The 16,398-nt window shown below is 38.0% G+C and overlaps 1 protein-coding gene across 3 annotated transcripts in view; it reads left to right on the forward strand.

Moving 5' to 3' along the window:
* Positions 1-10,985, forward strand: part of CTSS (cathepsin S) — a 28,200-nt gene extending 17,215 nt beyond the window's left edge. For all 3 annotated transcript variants that reach the window (XM_025983018.2, XM_025983019.2, XM_025983017.2), the window contains 2 exons: positions 521-623; positions 10,530-10,985. In XM_025983018.2, coding sequence (XP_025838803.1) covers positions 521-623; positions 10,530-10,629 — 203 coding nt within the window. In that variant the 3' untranslated portion in view covers positions 10,630-10,985. The remainder of the gene's footprint in view (positions 1-520; positions 624-10,529) is intronic.
* Positions 10,986-16,398: the final 5,413 nt, after the last annotated feature.

Raw genomic sequence — 16,398 nt, forward strand, 5'->3', positions numbered from 1 at the left:
TAATTAGAAAAAGGGGGTGCTGAATGTCTCAATTGGTTAAATGTCCAACTCTTGATTTCAGCTCAGGTCATGATCTGAGAGTAGTGAGACTTAGCCCCGTGTCAGGCTGTACGTGCTCAGCACAGAGTCTGCTTGAGATTCTCTCTCTCCCTCTGCCCCTCGCACTGCTCATGGTCACTTGAGAGCTCTCGCTCTCTCTCTCTCTCAAATAAGTAAGTAAGTAAGTAAATAAATAAATAAATAAATAAGATCCTTAAAAATTTAGATAAAAGTAGCTGTTTATCAAAGATTTCCAAGGGAGCTGTGATTGAACTGATACCAAACTTGGCAAGAAAACTGACAAATACAGCATTGATGGCAAAGAATTATAAACTCTAGTTTAATGAGAGTATATGTTTCTAAAATTATAATTTAACTTACCATGTATATAAAATAGTCTACTAAAAGCAATGGCATTTTCAAATGTCCTTCATTGCCACGTACCATTCACTCTTTTTCTTCACCTGTATTTTATTCTCAGGTGTCTACTATGAACCATCCTGTACTCAGAATGTGAATCATGGAGTATTAGTGGTTGGCTATGGTAACCTTAATGGGAGAGACTACTGGCTTGTGAAAAACAGGTAATATATTTGCACTTTAATGTATATTTAATTAAAATAAGGAATTCAAAGGAGCTTCAAAAAATGCATTCCTAAGATTATGATGATGAGGATCATGATAATGACAATGATAAACATTTATAGCTTCTTATGAAGTGACATTCTAAATTAATTACTCAGTGCCCCTATTTCTTCACTTCCTATTCTGGCTTCAGCAGTTTGTTTTCATGATTTATCTTCTAGAATACTTGATAATTCTTTCTCAGTCTCCTTTATAAATATCTATTCCTTTGCTCAGCCCCTAAATATTGGTCTTTCCTCCAGGGCTCCATCCTTTCCCCAGTACACTCCTCCTCCTCCCCTCCCCCCTTTCCCCTCCTCTTCTTCCTCCTCTTCCTTCTTCTTCTTCTACTTAAGATTTTATTTATTTATTTCAGAGAGAGCAGAGAGCACAAATGGGGAATGGGGAGCGGGAGTGGGGAGGCAGAGGGAGAGGGAAAAGCACACTCCCTGCTGAGCAGGGAGCCCAATGCAGGGCTATACCCCAGGACCCTGGGATCATGACATGAGCTGAAAGCAGAAACTTAACCAACTAAGCTACCCAGGCACCCTGCTCATTATTCTTCTTAGCCTACATTTTTCCTGGGTACTATCACTCCATTCTTAGGATTTTAGCTATAACCTATATGCTGATAGCTTTCAAATCTCAGCTCTAGCTCTATCCTCTGCTCTGAAATTTGGACTTATTTATCTGGACATACCCATTTCTATGCATCTTAGTTTCTCCAAATTCAATATGTCCAAAGAATTCAGAACCCTCTCTACCCTATTGTCCTCCCCAGAACTTCCTATATCACTAAATGGCAATAACACACAACAAAGTCACTCAATTAGATACTATGGATTTGTTGTAGGCCCCTCCAGATCTAATCAAGCAACAAGTCAAACTAGTTTTCCATGTATCTGTCCTTGCTTCTGTCCCCTCTCCATTTCTTCCATTATTGCTTTGGTACAGATGTCTCTTGCCCAAACTATTCCTATAGCCTTCAAACTGGTCTCCTTTACTCTCAAACCCATCTTTTGTGCTGCTTCCAAACTGGTTTGTTTCAAATATGACAAACTGGGCTTATACCTGTTCTACAGAGTACCATTTGATATAAAATTAATGTTCCCTAGTAGAGAAGACAAGTCATCTATGTTGTGGTCCCTGCCTGCCTTGCCAGGCTCAATTGTTGACACTTATTTCACACTTTTCTTTCCAGTTAAATTGAACTCTACACAGAGTTCCCATATATATCATTTTACCTTTAATATCTTCATATCTTGGTTATACTGTTCTCTTTGCCTGGAGTATTCTTTTTCCTCACTTGGTTTATTCCTCCTTTTCCTCTAAAACCAGCTAAGGCATTCTCCATACCAGAAATTTCCCTTTAAATCCTTGGGCTAGTAAAATGACTTTTTCCTATGCTTCCCAAATGTCTTATGCATACTGGAGTATTTTATACATTATATTTAAAATGTATATTTACCTATCTATCCCTCTAATATTCTGTATGCCCCTTTTGGGTAAAGATTTGTATTGTCCTTGAATCCTTAGCACAATACATGGCACACAAAAAAGATGGTAGTATTTGTATGGCCTATTGGGAAGTAGTTGAGGGATACAACATCCTGGTTCACTTGTAATCTATTCACAGCACTGATAAGCTTGGGCCTGGATAAGTGATAACATTTTTATATGAAGCATTATTTTTCACTTACATCTTTTCTCTTGTCTGGTTCCTACAGTATATTGTTTGTTTATGTTTTCTTTTTTTTAAAGATTTTATTTATTTATTCATGAGAGACACAGAGGAGAGAGAGGCAGAGACACAGGCAGAGGGAGAAGCAGGCTCCATGCATGGAGCCTGACGTGGGACTCAATCCTGGGTCTCCAGGATCAGGCCCTGGGCTGAAGGCGGCACTAAACCGCTGAGCCACCAGGGCTCCCTGTATATGTTTTCTTGTTGACTTCCCATCTCTATTGAAACCGTTCTTCTTGAAGACCATTTATATCTTTTAATGTTTAAATTCAAAACCTATTTTCAGCACTTATTCAGTTGATGAGAATTTACTAGGCATCTACAATGTGATGGCATTATCCAAGCCCTGGAGATACAAAAATTAATGAGAAATCATCCTGTTCCAAAGAAGCTCACATGACAGTCCAGTGGGGAATTAGATATATTTTAACAATAAAATACAACCCATCATGGTATAATGATAGACGTCTCTCAATGGCTATGGGGCCGTGGATGAGGAGATGCCTAACTGCCTAAAAGTTTCACAGAGAAGGCACTAGTTACTTGCATTAAGTTTTCAGATGAGTGGAATTGCTCACGTGTTAGGAGGAAAATAAATTGCCCAATCACCCAAAAAGGATATGTAATAGCACAGAAATGTGAAAAATTTCTCTTCTTTATAAACTCTCTGCTGTATTTATTTCTTTGGCATCTATGACATAACACTATCCTGACTCATTTTGCTATATTAGTATTAGTTTTAGCCTCATTTCTTATTTTCTTCCACCTGTCCCTTATGCTCCAGCTCCAGCTGTACTAAAACAAACTCATCTGCAACTTGAGTTTCAACTACTGCCACTATGTGAATGATACCAAATTCACAATCTCTAAAAATAACCTCTCTACTAAGCAACAACCTTCCATGTCCAACTTCCAACTTGACAGCTTTAGCGAAAAATCCAAATTTCCAGAGCATCTGGGTTGGCTCAGTCAGTTAAACAACTGACTCTTGGTTTCAGCTCAGGTTGCGGTCTCATGGGTCATAAGATCAAGCCCTGCACCCCACAACTCCATGCCCAGTGGGAGTCTGCTTGAAGATTCTCTCCCTTTGCCCCTCCCCACTATGTGTGCATGCTATCTCTCTCTCTCAAATAAATAAATCTTTAAAAAAAAAATCCAAAATTCCCACCTGCCTACCCTATGACTCACAACACACACATACACACACACACACACGCACGCACACACACACACACTCTCTCTCTCTCTCTCTCAACAAGTCTAATTCAAATTCCCTCTCTCCTTCCATGTAAACTCCCATTCCATCCTCCACCCCTCAAAAGTATTTTAGAATAATCCCAAGGGAAAAATCACTCCCTGTTTTGAGTAATTCATCACCATCTTCATGTTATCAAAGCCTTGGTATCATCTTAGACTCTTTTTTTTTCTCCCTCAATCCACAAGCCTTATTCATTTGGCCTTTGAACCTTATTTTATACTTCTTTCTATTCCTGTTCCAATCCAGATTTTACTGTCACCCAGCTATGGAAGTAAATTTTTAAAATATAGATCATATAAACCCATTTTCAAAAATTTTAAATAGTTTACCATTATCATCATAATGAAGTACAAATGCCCAGCCAGGCATTCAAGATTCTCCATCATCTAGTTTCCAGCATAGCTCTCTAGACTTTTCTTTCCCTATGTTCTCATGCCTCCATATTTACACTCTGGCCACAGTGAACTACTTACTCATCATTCCCTAAGTTTATAGGCATTTAGCTATTACTACTTCTTTACTTGTGCTGTTTCAGCTTCCTGAAATGCCCTTAAAGCCCATTGCTGCCTACCAAAATCCCAATTGTTAATGGTGAAGTGGGCACTGTCATGCATTCTAGTGGAAGAATAAATTGTTACAATCCTTCTTGAAAGCAATATGAATCAAGAACGTTTTAACTATTCACATTCTTTGTCCAATTTTTTCTCATTTCTTGGAATCTATATGAGGAAAATAATCCTAAACATGGGGAAACTTCATAGCCAACTTATGTAAATTGTAGCATTCATTCATTCTTCTTTGATAGTGAAAACCAGTAAGCAACCAAGAATGTCTAACGTAGGGACAATATTAAACTATTACACAATCAAGCCCATGTATTAGGAATTATATTTACTCAGACGATTATTAATAACCTAATAAAATACTTGGAATATATGTTTAAATGGAGAATATATATAAACATAAAATTTATATGTAATATAAATATTAAATTTAAATGTAATACAAATATTAAATTTAAAATAGTATGCCCAATTTCTCTGATTTATGTTATACTAAAGGACCGGAAGGTGTTATGCCAGATGTTAATAATGATTATCTTTTTCTACCTTTATGTATTTTCAAAAATCTTTAACAAGTATCATTACTTTTAGAATGAAAAAAACCTCACTAAAAATTCTATTCATTCTTAAAACCTACCTCACATGCTATCTCCTCCATATTCCATTAATTTACTCAGAATTGTTTCTCTAAATTCTAAGCTTTAGAAATGCCTTATAAATTCTAGCTATTTCTGTAAAATATGCTCCATCACTAGAATATAAACTTCTTAAAGGTAGAATAGTCTCTTATTCATTTTTGCATCTTTATTCATACCTTGATTCAACAAACATATACTGAGTATTTACCAAGTGACAGAGTGCCAAGCAGATTTGGCAATGAAAAATACAGCCTTTTTATCATCCTTTGAGTTACCCATAGTCTTATAGAGTCAGAAAAACAGATAGTTGCATGTACTGAACATTGCAATAGAATGTGGTAAACATTAAGCGTGTAGAAGCACAGAAGAGTACTTGGCCTAACATGGGAAGTCAGGAAAGGCCTTTTTAGCTAGGTTATTTGAATGAGTATTAAAAGACGAGAAGGAATTTGTCACATGAAAAAGAGCAATCAAGGCAGAGGAAAGGTGCAAAAGCCCACAGTGAGAAAACTAAATGAGTTAAGGAAACTGCATGTTCTTTTTTTTTTTTTTCTTTTATAAAGGTTGTAGTATAAGATGACTGTTAGAGAAGTGAGATAGAAAGGGACCAAATTACAAGAGACCACAGTGATCACTGGCATTGAGTACTAACAAGGAGAGACTGGATATGGACATGGACATGAATTCCAGACTCTGCAAGAGGTTGACTCAAGCAAAATCCTCTTAGATCATCTGACCTTTCTTAATGATCTCTTATCATCTTTTATATCTTCCTTTTGTTTATACTTAGTCTTTCTGGGAGATATGTAACATTGATACATGTCCCTGAATTTTTCTCATCTTTCTGAACATAGGTATTTAGCTTCTTTATATAATTCACTATAGCATAGTGAGTAACAGCAGTAAGAATTCTTGGTTAGAATAGTAGTTCCCTTGGGGCACCTGGGTTAAGCCTCTCTTGGTTTTGGCTCAGGTCCTGATCTCAGATCAAGCCCCGCATCAGTCTCCACACTTAGCTCAGAGTCTCCTTGAGATTCTTTCCTTCTCCCTTTCCCTCCCCTTCTGCCCCTCCCTCCTGTATGAATGCATTCTCTCTCTCAGATAAATAAATAAAATCTTTAAATGTCCATCGAGGGCAGCCCCGGTAGCACAGTGGTTTAGCACCACCTTCAGCCCGGGGCGTGATCCTGGAGACCCTGGATCGAGTCCCACGTCGGGCTCCCTGCATGGAGCCTGCTTCTCCCTCTGCTGTGTCTCTGCCTCTCTCTCTGTCTGTCATGAATAAGTAAATAAAATCTTTTTTAAAAAATAAAATAAATAGGTCATGGGGATATAATGTACAGTATAGAGAATATAGTCAATAATATTGTAATAACAATATTAACAATAACAATTGTAATTGTATGGTGATGAGTGGTAACTATACTTATCATGAGGATCATTTGTAATGTATAAAAATATCAAATCACTGTGATATTCACTTGAAACTAATAGGATATTGTATGTCAATTATGCTTTTTTTCCAAAGGAGGGGAGTTTAATCTAATCTACAGATCAGTGAGTGATGAAGGCCCATAGCTTTTGGGCATAGATTAATTTTTACCTGGGGGAAAAAATTAAAGGCATTAACCATAAGCTCATGGTAACCTTAAACACAGACACACACACACACCCAAAAACTAAGAAAGCACCCAGAACACCTTTTAAGCAATATCTGGTGAACTCTCCAAGATAAATATTGCAGGGCAGCCCCGGTGGCGCAGCGGTTTAGCACCGCCTGAAGCCCGGGGTGTGATCCTGGAGTCCCGGGATCGAGTCTCACGTCAGGCTTCCTGCATGGAGCCTGCTTCTCCCTCTGCCTGTGTCTCTGCCTCTCTCTCGCTCTCTCTGAATAAATAAATCTTAAAAAAAAAAAAAAAAGATAAATATTGCAAAATAAATGAGCCTCTAGATAATGAAGTAAATTGATGGAGATGATGGATGGGGGACAGAAATGCCTCCTTTTGATCCATAAGTGGATTAAGTTATTAAAGTACAAGTTGGAAAAAAGAACATATTCCATTTTTCTTCACTGAAAGCTACTGTCTGATCTTTCAAGAGATCCTGACTCTTAGAGTTAATGTTCTACATTAAACATCATAGGGCTCTACATTAAATTCATATGTATTGCCTCCTCTCCATGGAATCAAAGGCTGGGTAAGAGTTTAAAAAGGAAAAAGTTATAATCTAATGATTTTTCTTAGAGATTTCTCTACAAAGAGATTAAGAATGTACATATTGGGACTCCTGGGTGGCTCAGCGGTTGTGCGTCTGCCTTTGGCTCAGGGCATGATTCCTGGCCCAAGGATCCAGTCCCGCATCAGGCTGCCTGCGGAGAACTCACTTCTCCCTGTCTGTGTCTCTGCTTCTCTCTCTGTATCTCTCATGAATAAATTAAAAAAAAAAATCTTTAAAAAAAAAAAGAATATACATATTGGTTTATAACTCAAATAAGATTATTTATTCCCGCTACTCCAATGAAATCACTCTTGTTAAAATTAGCAATCACCTCCGTTTTGCTTCATGAAATAGTTTTGAGGTCTCATCTCTCCTGTACTCTTAACGTTTACTGTATGTTTAACTCTGCTTTCTGAAGCACTTTATTTGACTTTCAGGGGACCATACACTCCTGGTTTTTGTCCTATTTTACCTCTCAGTCTCCTGAGTATCTTAGTTCCTTTTATTCTTCTTCACTTTTAAATATTATAATACCAGGGGCCTCAATTTCTCTATGCTAATTCTTTAGATGATCTCATTTAGTGTCATGGTTTTAAACAACAAACAGCTGATGACTCTCAACTTTGTACCTTCAGCCCTAACCTCTTTCCTGAGCTCCAGACTCCATGTTTGACCTCTGCACCTGAGTATCTATAGGTCTCTTTAACTTAACATATCTAAAATAGAGCACTTGACTCCCTGCTACTGCTCCAGTTTTTCCTACCTCAATAAATGCCAAACAGCATTTGCGGTAGGTCAAAATTATTGGAGGCATCCTTTCTTTCTTCATCTGATACCTCTCACATCATTAGCAAATACTGTTATTTCTATCATCATTAAATTTTCCCAAATCTTACCACTCCTCAGTATCTCTACTGTTACCACTGTGGTTCAAGTCACCATCCATCTTTCTCTTGGTCTACTGCAATAATCTCCTAACTGGTAGTCACTTCCCCTCTTGTTCGCTTACAGTCAATCCTCTACACAGTAACCAGATTGATCTTTCTAAAGCATACACCAGATTTTGTGACTCTCCTGCCCCAAATGCTCTAATGGCTTTCCTTCACATTCAGAATAAATCCATTACCTATGAAACCATGGCAATTTCTGGCCTCAGCTTGTCTCTCCAGCCACATCTCCCACTACATTCACCTGTTTCACTCAGCTTCAAGAACACTAGCCTTTTTTTTTTCAGTACCTTTTCTCAAGGTACACTTGCTATTTCTCACACATCAAGATTATTACAGCTCCTTTTCCTGAACTTTGCATTATTTGCACCTTCACTTTATTGTCTTTGGTCAAATATTTCCTCAGAGAAGCATTCCCTGACAACTCCTTCTAAAATGTAGCCCTGGGGATCCCTGGGTGGCGCAGCGGTTTGGCGCCTGCCTTTGGCCCAGGGCGCGATCCTGGAGACCCAGGATCGAATCCCACGTCGGGCTCCCGGTGCATGGAGCCTGCTTCTCCCTCTGCCTGTGTCTCTGCCTCTCTCTCTCTCTCTCTCTCTCTCTCTCTGTGTGACTATCATAAATAAATAAAAATTAAAAAAAATAAAAATAAAAATAAAATGTAGCCCTGATTCCCCTTATTCTGCTTTATTTTTCTTTATAGTACTTACATTTTATCACATTATTTATTTGTTCATTGTATGTTTCCTATGTAGGCTTTGAAAAGACTTTGTCTATCTTGTTTACCTCCATAATCTTAATAATGCCTAGAATAGTATCTGGCACAGCCTAAGAAGCTCAGAAGTGTAGTTTATTACAAAGGAAACTGGCATACATTCTAGAAAGAATGTCTAACAAGTCAGAAATCTATAATATACAAGGAGAAGGTAGGTGGCCAACAATCTTACTTTGTCAAAGACTAATGGGGTTCCCAGGCCATAGTACTTTTTTTTAAAGCTAGAATTGTCCCAAACTGGACTGTTATTTACCCTAGAAAAATGCTGTATTTTTTTTAAAGATTTTATTTATTTATTCATGAGAATACAGAGAGAGAGAGAGGCAGAGACACAGGCAGATGGAGAAGCAGGTTCCATACAGGGAGCCCGGCGTGGGACTTGAGGGACTTGATCCCTGTCTCCAGCATCAGGCCCTGGGCCGAATGCGGCGCTAAACTGCTGAGCTACCCGGTCTGCCCAAGGCTGTATTTTTTTAAAAAGGGGATGGACTCTACTTGAGTCCAATCAAATGTACTCAAACTTGGATAACAGCAAACATAGCCACCTCTACTTACTGAGTATTTAGTGTGCAAATATTTTAAATACATTTTCTCACTTAATTTTTAAGATAATCTATGAGATACACACTTTGTCTCCATGTCTCCTGGATCTCCAGGATCAGGCCCTGGGCTGAAAGTGGTGCAAAACCGCTGAGCTACCTGGGCTGCCCTATGAGAAAGTCTTACCTCAGCTCCACTTCTAGGTCAAAAAGCTGTTTGAGAGCTGCACTTTTTATTATTTACTTTGGAATTTCCTACCTGATGCCTTTTCCATAGTAGTCATTCAAAAATATTTCTTTTAAAAATATATATATTTAAATTCAATTTGCCAACATGTAGTCTAACAGCCAGTCAAAAATATTTCTTAATTGACATTCTCTAAAGGAATCTAAGTTTGAGGGATGCCTGGGTGGCTCAGCGATTGAGCATCTGCCTTTGGCTCAGGTCGTATTCCTGGAGTCCCAGGATCTAGTCCCATATGGGGCTCCCTGCATGGAGCCTGCTTCTCCCCCTGCCTATGTCTCTGGCTCTCTTGTGAATAAATAAGTATTTGTTTATTTTCTGTGTCTCTTGTGAATAAATAAATAAAATCTTTAAAAAGGGGGGGGGGGGGGGGCAGCCCTGGTGGCTCAGCGGTTTAGTGCCACCTTCGGCCCAGGGCGTGAGCCTGGAGACCAGGGATCGAGTCCTGCGTCTGGCTCCCTGCATGGAGCCTGCTTCTCCCTCTGCCTCTCTCTCTCTCTCTCTCTCTCTCTGTGTCTCTCATGAATAAATAAATTAAAATCTTAAAAAAAGGGAGGGATCTAAGTTTGATAGAAAATAATAGCCTATGGTCCTGTTATGCAAAAACATTTAGAGGTGGGGCCTTGGAAAGAACAATAACACCCTTTCCCTGCAGGAAGTGTATTTACAAAGTAGGAGGATTAAAGGTTTGGGTTGGAATTTATATTGTTTTCCTTAGGTATTAAGTCTCTTCATCAATATAGCACTAAAGCCTTCCAAACTATCCTTTGAAAATTGCCTAAAAGCCCTGGGGAAATTGTTATACTATTTTGTTCTAATTTTGTTTTGTAGCTTAGCTTTTCATATATAATCACTTTAGGAGAAAAACAATCTAGGAGATAAAAATTTGATAATGTGATTTAATTATATTCATTTGTAATTTTGTGTTATTTCTTTTTCTAAAGCTGGGGCCTCAACTTTGGTGACCAAGGATATATTCGGATGGCAAGAAACAGTGGAAATCACTGTGGGATTGCTAGTTATCCCTCTTACCCAGAAATCTAGACCTCTTCATTTTATAACAAGTCCAAAAAATTGAAACACTTTCTCTTAATTTAATTTTACCTGCTATAATAGTAAAAATAAGTGTGTCGTGACCATTGTATTTGCTCTACTAACAGAATATATAGTTTGGTTCTCTATTTTTTTAACTTTGAAGATATTGGAAAATATTTGCTACATAAGTTAATAATGCGCTATAGATATAACTGTATGAGAATTGGTCAACCTAAGAAATCTGTCATGTTTGTTTTGTCACCATCTTGTTTTACATACATTGTCATTTTAAGTTCCCTTATACCCTTTCCCTTTTGTAATATGATGGCATATAAACACTCAATAAATATCTCTTTTCAACTTTGTATCATTACCCACATACCATTCTTTTCTTATCCTTAGGTAACTATTTTAATCTATCATGAGGATGTAAATTGTAGTATGCTGGTGAAGGGCTCTGGCAACTTTCATGAAGACACTACTAGATTATTAATATCCTAAGGGCTCAGATTATATTGTTGCACATTAAAGGATTCAGTAATTTTTTTAAGGTAGACAAATACTTAAGACACAATCTGTTTTCAAGAACTTTAGAAGAATAATTTTAATGATCATAAAATACTAATTCAAATTATTTTTACCTAGTCACAGGAATTTGGCCAGAATCTTTTGGGGGCAAATAATTAAGCCAACCTGAACAAAATAACCAAACTGCATCTTATTTAAAATAGTCCATTACTGGAGCACCTGGATGGCTCAGTCAATTAAGTGTCCTACTCTTGACCTCAGCTCGGGTCTTGATCTCAGGGTTGGGGAGTTGAGGCCCTGCACTGGGCTTCACGCTGGGTGCAGAGCCTACTTAAAAAAAAAAAAAAAAGTCCATTACTGATACTTTTTTTTTTTTTTTTTGATACTTTTAATCTAACTCAGATTGAGCTTCCTTCCAACTGCTCTAGAATAGTAGACAGATTCTGAAGATGCAGTAAGAACTTTATATTTGGGGGCACCTGGGTGACTCAGTCAGTTAAATAACTGACTCTTGATTTCAGTTCAGGTCATAATCTCAGGGTTGTGAGATGGAACCCCAAGATGGGCTCTTTGCTGGGTTGGAGCCTGCTTAAGTAAGATTCTCTCTTTTCCTCTCCATCCAGCCTTTCTACTTCTAAAAAATAAATAAATAAAATTTATTAAGTTCATGCCTATGACATGAAAAATGTGTGAGATGATATAATTAGTTTATCTTAAATGAACTTAAACTAATTTCACTATATTTGGTTCATTCTCCATAAATAATTTTTTAAAGATATTTATGTATTTATTTATTTATTTGAGAGAGAGAGAGGGAGAGGGTATGTGCATGAGCTAGAGGAGAGGCAGAAGGGAAGGGAAAGGAAGAGGGAAAGAACCTCACGTAGACTCCCCACTGAGCCCAGAGCTCCATGCGGCGTTCAATCTCACTATCCCCAGATCAATCTCACTATCCCCAGATCATGACCTGAACTGAAACCAATAGTTAGATGCTCAACCAACAGAGCCACCCAGGGACCCCCAAAAAGAACATTTTTTTAAAGATTTATTTATTGGGGATCCTTGGGTGGCTCAGCAGTTTGGCGCCTGCCTTTGGCCCGGGGCGCGATCCTGGAGTCCCGGCATGGAGCCTGCTTCTCCCTCCTCCTGTGTCTCTGCCTCTCTCTCTCTATGTCTATCATAAATAAATAAGTAAATAAATCTTAAAAAAAAAAGGATTTAATTATTTATGATAAGTAAATAAATATTTTAAAAAAGATTTCTTTATTTATGATAAGTAAATAAATCTTTTAAAAAATTTATTTATTTATTTATTTATTTATTTATTTATTTATGATAGACATAGAGAGAGAGAGAGAGAGAGGGGCAGAGACACGGGAGGAGGGAGAAGTAAGCTCCATGCCGGGAGCCCAACGCCGGACTCGATCCCGGGACTCCAGGATCACACCCCAGGCCAAAGGCAGGCGCCAAACCGCTGAGCCACCCTGGGATCCCCCATAAAGACCATTTTAAGGAGCAAGAATTGCTAACTGTAAAAACAGGAACATAATATACAACTACCATCTAAAGTGTAGAGAAACTGAGCCTCATGGCTCAGTTGGTTAAGTGTCTGCCTTCGGCTCAGGTCATGATTCCAGGGTCCTGAGATCAAGCCCCACATCCAGCTCCTTGCTCAGTAGGGAGTCTGCTTCTCCCTCTCCCTTTACCTCCCCTCCGCCCCCCGCAATTGTGCTCTCTTGCTCTCTCTCAAATAAATAAATAAAATATTTTTTTAAAAAGTGTAGAAAAACATTGTAATTAAAAAATATTTAGTGGATCCCTGGGTGGCTCAGTGGTCTAGAGCCTGCCTTTGGCCCAGGACGTGATCCTGGACTCCCAGAATGGAGTCCCGCATCAGGCTCCCTGCATGGAGCCTGCTTCTCCCAATGCCTATGTCTCTGCCTCTCTCTCTCTCTCTCTCTCTCTCTGTGTCTCTCATGAATAAATAAATAAAATCTTTAAAAAAGAAAACTTAGTCAAGAGCTGACTTAGTCCATAGAGCATGAGATTTTTGGTCTCAGGGTTGTGAGTTCAAGTTTCATATTGGGCATAGAGCTTACTTAAAAAAATAAGAAGAAGGAAAATGAAAGTGTTTATTAAAAAATATTTAACTGATTATTCTTTAGTTTTTATTTTGCACACAATTTTTCAAGAACTGTAAATGGAACAAAAACTTGGGTAGGTCTTAACTTTCATAAGTCTGGTGAGGCCTATAAACACCTTCTCAAAATAATGTTTTTAAATACATAAAATAAAATATATAGGAATACAAAGGAAACCAATTTTATTGAAATACAGTCATTAAAATATTAAAATATATATTTGTGCCACAGTAATACATGCATTTCTTTTAACAAGAATTAATAACTACCTTAAATTTGAAGTAGTGACAAGTGTAAATATTACTTGAAAGATGTCTGCAGAAATTATGATGTTATATATATAAATATCTGACTTTTCTTTTGGTGATAAAATTACAAATATTGCTAATATTGTTTATGGACTATATTTCAAATTGAAGAAAATGATAACTTTCAGTTAGAGGCTAGTGAAAATAAAGATGTAATTTTTTCCACATGGAAATTCTCTGAATTGGGCAGCCCCGGTGGCGCAGCGGTTTAGCGCCGCCTGCAGCCCAGGGCGTGATCCTGGATACCTGGGATTGAGTCCCACGTCGGGCTCTCTGCATGGTGCCTGCTTCTCCCTCTGCCTGTGTCTCTGCCTGTCTCTCTAGCTGTGTCCCTATGAATAAATACATAAAATCTTAAAAAAAAAAAAAAAGAAATTCTCTGAATTCTATCCATGGACACTGGATCCCTGGTAAAGAACCCTTGAACTAAAAAAACAGAGTTAGGAAATATTTAATGAAGATCTTTATTCTATATATACATATATTCTATATGCAACATAAAGGGAAATAAGTAATTTCAAACTTTTTAAAAAAATTTTATTTATTTATTTATGATAGGCACACAGTGAGAGAGAAAGAGAGGCAGAGACACAGGCAGAGGGAGAAGCAGGCTCCATGCACCGGGAGCCCGATGTGGGATTTGATCCCGGGTCTCCAGGATCGCGCCCTGGGCCAAAGGCAAGCGCCAAACCACTGTGCCACCCAGAGATCCCAGTAATTTCAAACTTATAGAAATAAACAGCTTTTTAAAAAAATTTAAAGTTTAAAACAAAAAAGAAAAGAACATTCTGGAACAATATATGGGGATGATTTGGAGAAAATAAAAAGGATACCAGCTAGAAAATATGATAGCAAGTATGTGAGATGATATAAAACCCTGGACAAAAAAAAAAAAAAAAAAAACCTGGACAACTTTAGCAGCTGTGAAAAAAGAAAAAGAAAAACAAACAAGGAGCAAATCTGTGAGTCATTATAGAGTAAAAGTTGACAAATCTTTTAACTGGATAATAAAGGTAAAGAAAGGGTATGGCCTGGGTGGCTCAGTGGTTGAGCATCTGCCTCCTGCCCAGGGCATGATCCTGGGGTCCTGGGATAGAGTCCCGCATCAGGCTCCCTACATGGTGCCTGCTGCTCCCTCTGCCTGTGTCTCTGCCTCTCTCTCTCTCTGTCTTTCGTGAATAAATGAATAAAATCTTAAAAAAAAAAATAAAGGTAAAGAAAGGGCGACTGGGTGGCTCAGTTGGTTAATTAAGTGTCTGCCTTCAGGTCTCGTCATGATTCCATGATGGAGTCCTGAGTCAGGCTCCCAGTTCAGCAGGGAGGCTGCTTCTCTCCCCTTGCCCCTGCCAACTGCTTGTGATCTCTCTCATTCTCTTTCTCTCTCTCTCAAATAAAATTTATTTATTTTAAGTCTTTAAAGAAAAGAAAAAAAAAATGACTCAAGATGAATCAATGTGTCTTTGCTGATGCCTGCCCCCTCCCCAACCATCAATTCATTCTCCAACCAACAGCCAAAGTGATCATTTACAAATATTAACTTGATATATTTCTCAGTTGAAAGCATTCAACAGCTCCCATTACACCTGAAATAAAACACAAATTCCATAACATTGGCTATTAAATTCTACATATCCTGGCTTTCCTATCTCATTTGGAGTCAGTTTTTGTCATCTGCTATGCACTAATCCATACTGGCCTTCCTTCATTTTTTGAAGCACTTCTTCTATTAAGGCCTTTACAAATGTTATTCTCTCTCCCCAGGATATTTTCCCACCACACTCTTCCAATAACTTCTACTCATCCCTGTGGCTGTAACTCAAATGTCATTTCCTGGGCAGCCTGGGTGGCTCAGCGGTTTAGCGCCACCTTCAGTCTAGGGTGTGATCCTGGAGACCTGGGATCAAGTCCCGCTTTGGGGTCCCCGCATGGAACCTGCTTCTCCTTCTATCTGTGTCTCTGTGTCTCTCATGAATAATAAATAAAATCTTAAAAAAAAAAAAGTCATTTCCTTAGAGAGGCTTTCCATAACCCATCTTCTCATGTAAATTGTTTCTTCACCTTTGACTCTCATTGAATCCAATGCTTTTCTTTCATAACTTTATATCAAATTATAATTATATATATTTATATACTTATTTGTATAACATCTCTCTCCTTTGTTAGATGATAGACTCAATGAGGGCAGAAATCATGACTTGTTTACTTATCACTTTGTACTTAGAACATAACACACTGCCTGCTTATAGTAGTTTGTCACTATTGAAAGAAAAAATACAAGCGATGGATGAATGCAAATGAATGACCAGCATATTATAAGACTTAGAAGTAAAACTATGTCCTAATAATTCTTTCACAGTAGTGGAAATCTAACACTTGTAGAAACTATTTTAAAACTTCTATTAAATTTAAAGAGGGGGATGACTGGGTGGCTTAGCAGTTGAGCGTCTGCCTTTGGCTTCAGAGAGTGATCCTGGGATCCAGGATCGAGTCCCACATCGGGCTCCTTGCAGGGAGCCTACTTCTCCCTCTGCCTATGTCTTTGTCTCTCTCTCTCTCTTTCTGTCTCTCATGAATAAATAAACAAAATCTTTAAAAAAATACAATTTAAAGGAACATATTATTCAAAAATTTCCTTTCCTTCTTCCCTCTCTCTTTCCTACCCATCTTACATCTATACTTTCACCTGGATTTTGTTCTTTTTCCTTTCTACTTCACTGAGATAAAGATAATTAATGAATGAGATTGCTTTAATAAAACAGTAAGTTAAAATTTTATAATATTCAGGTAGCTATCAGTTCCTG

Source organism: Vulpes vulpes, chromosome 8, assembly GCF_048418805.1.
Source record: "Vulpes vulpes isolate BD-2025 chromosome 8, VulVul3, whole genome shotgun sequence".
Classification (NCBI taxonomy): domain Eukaryota; kingdom Metazoa; phylum Chordata; class Mammalia; order Carnivora; family Canidae; genus Vulpes; species Vulpes vulpes.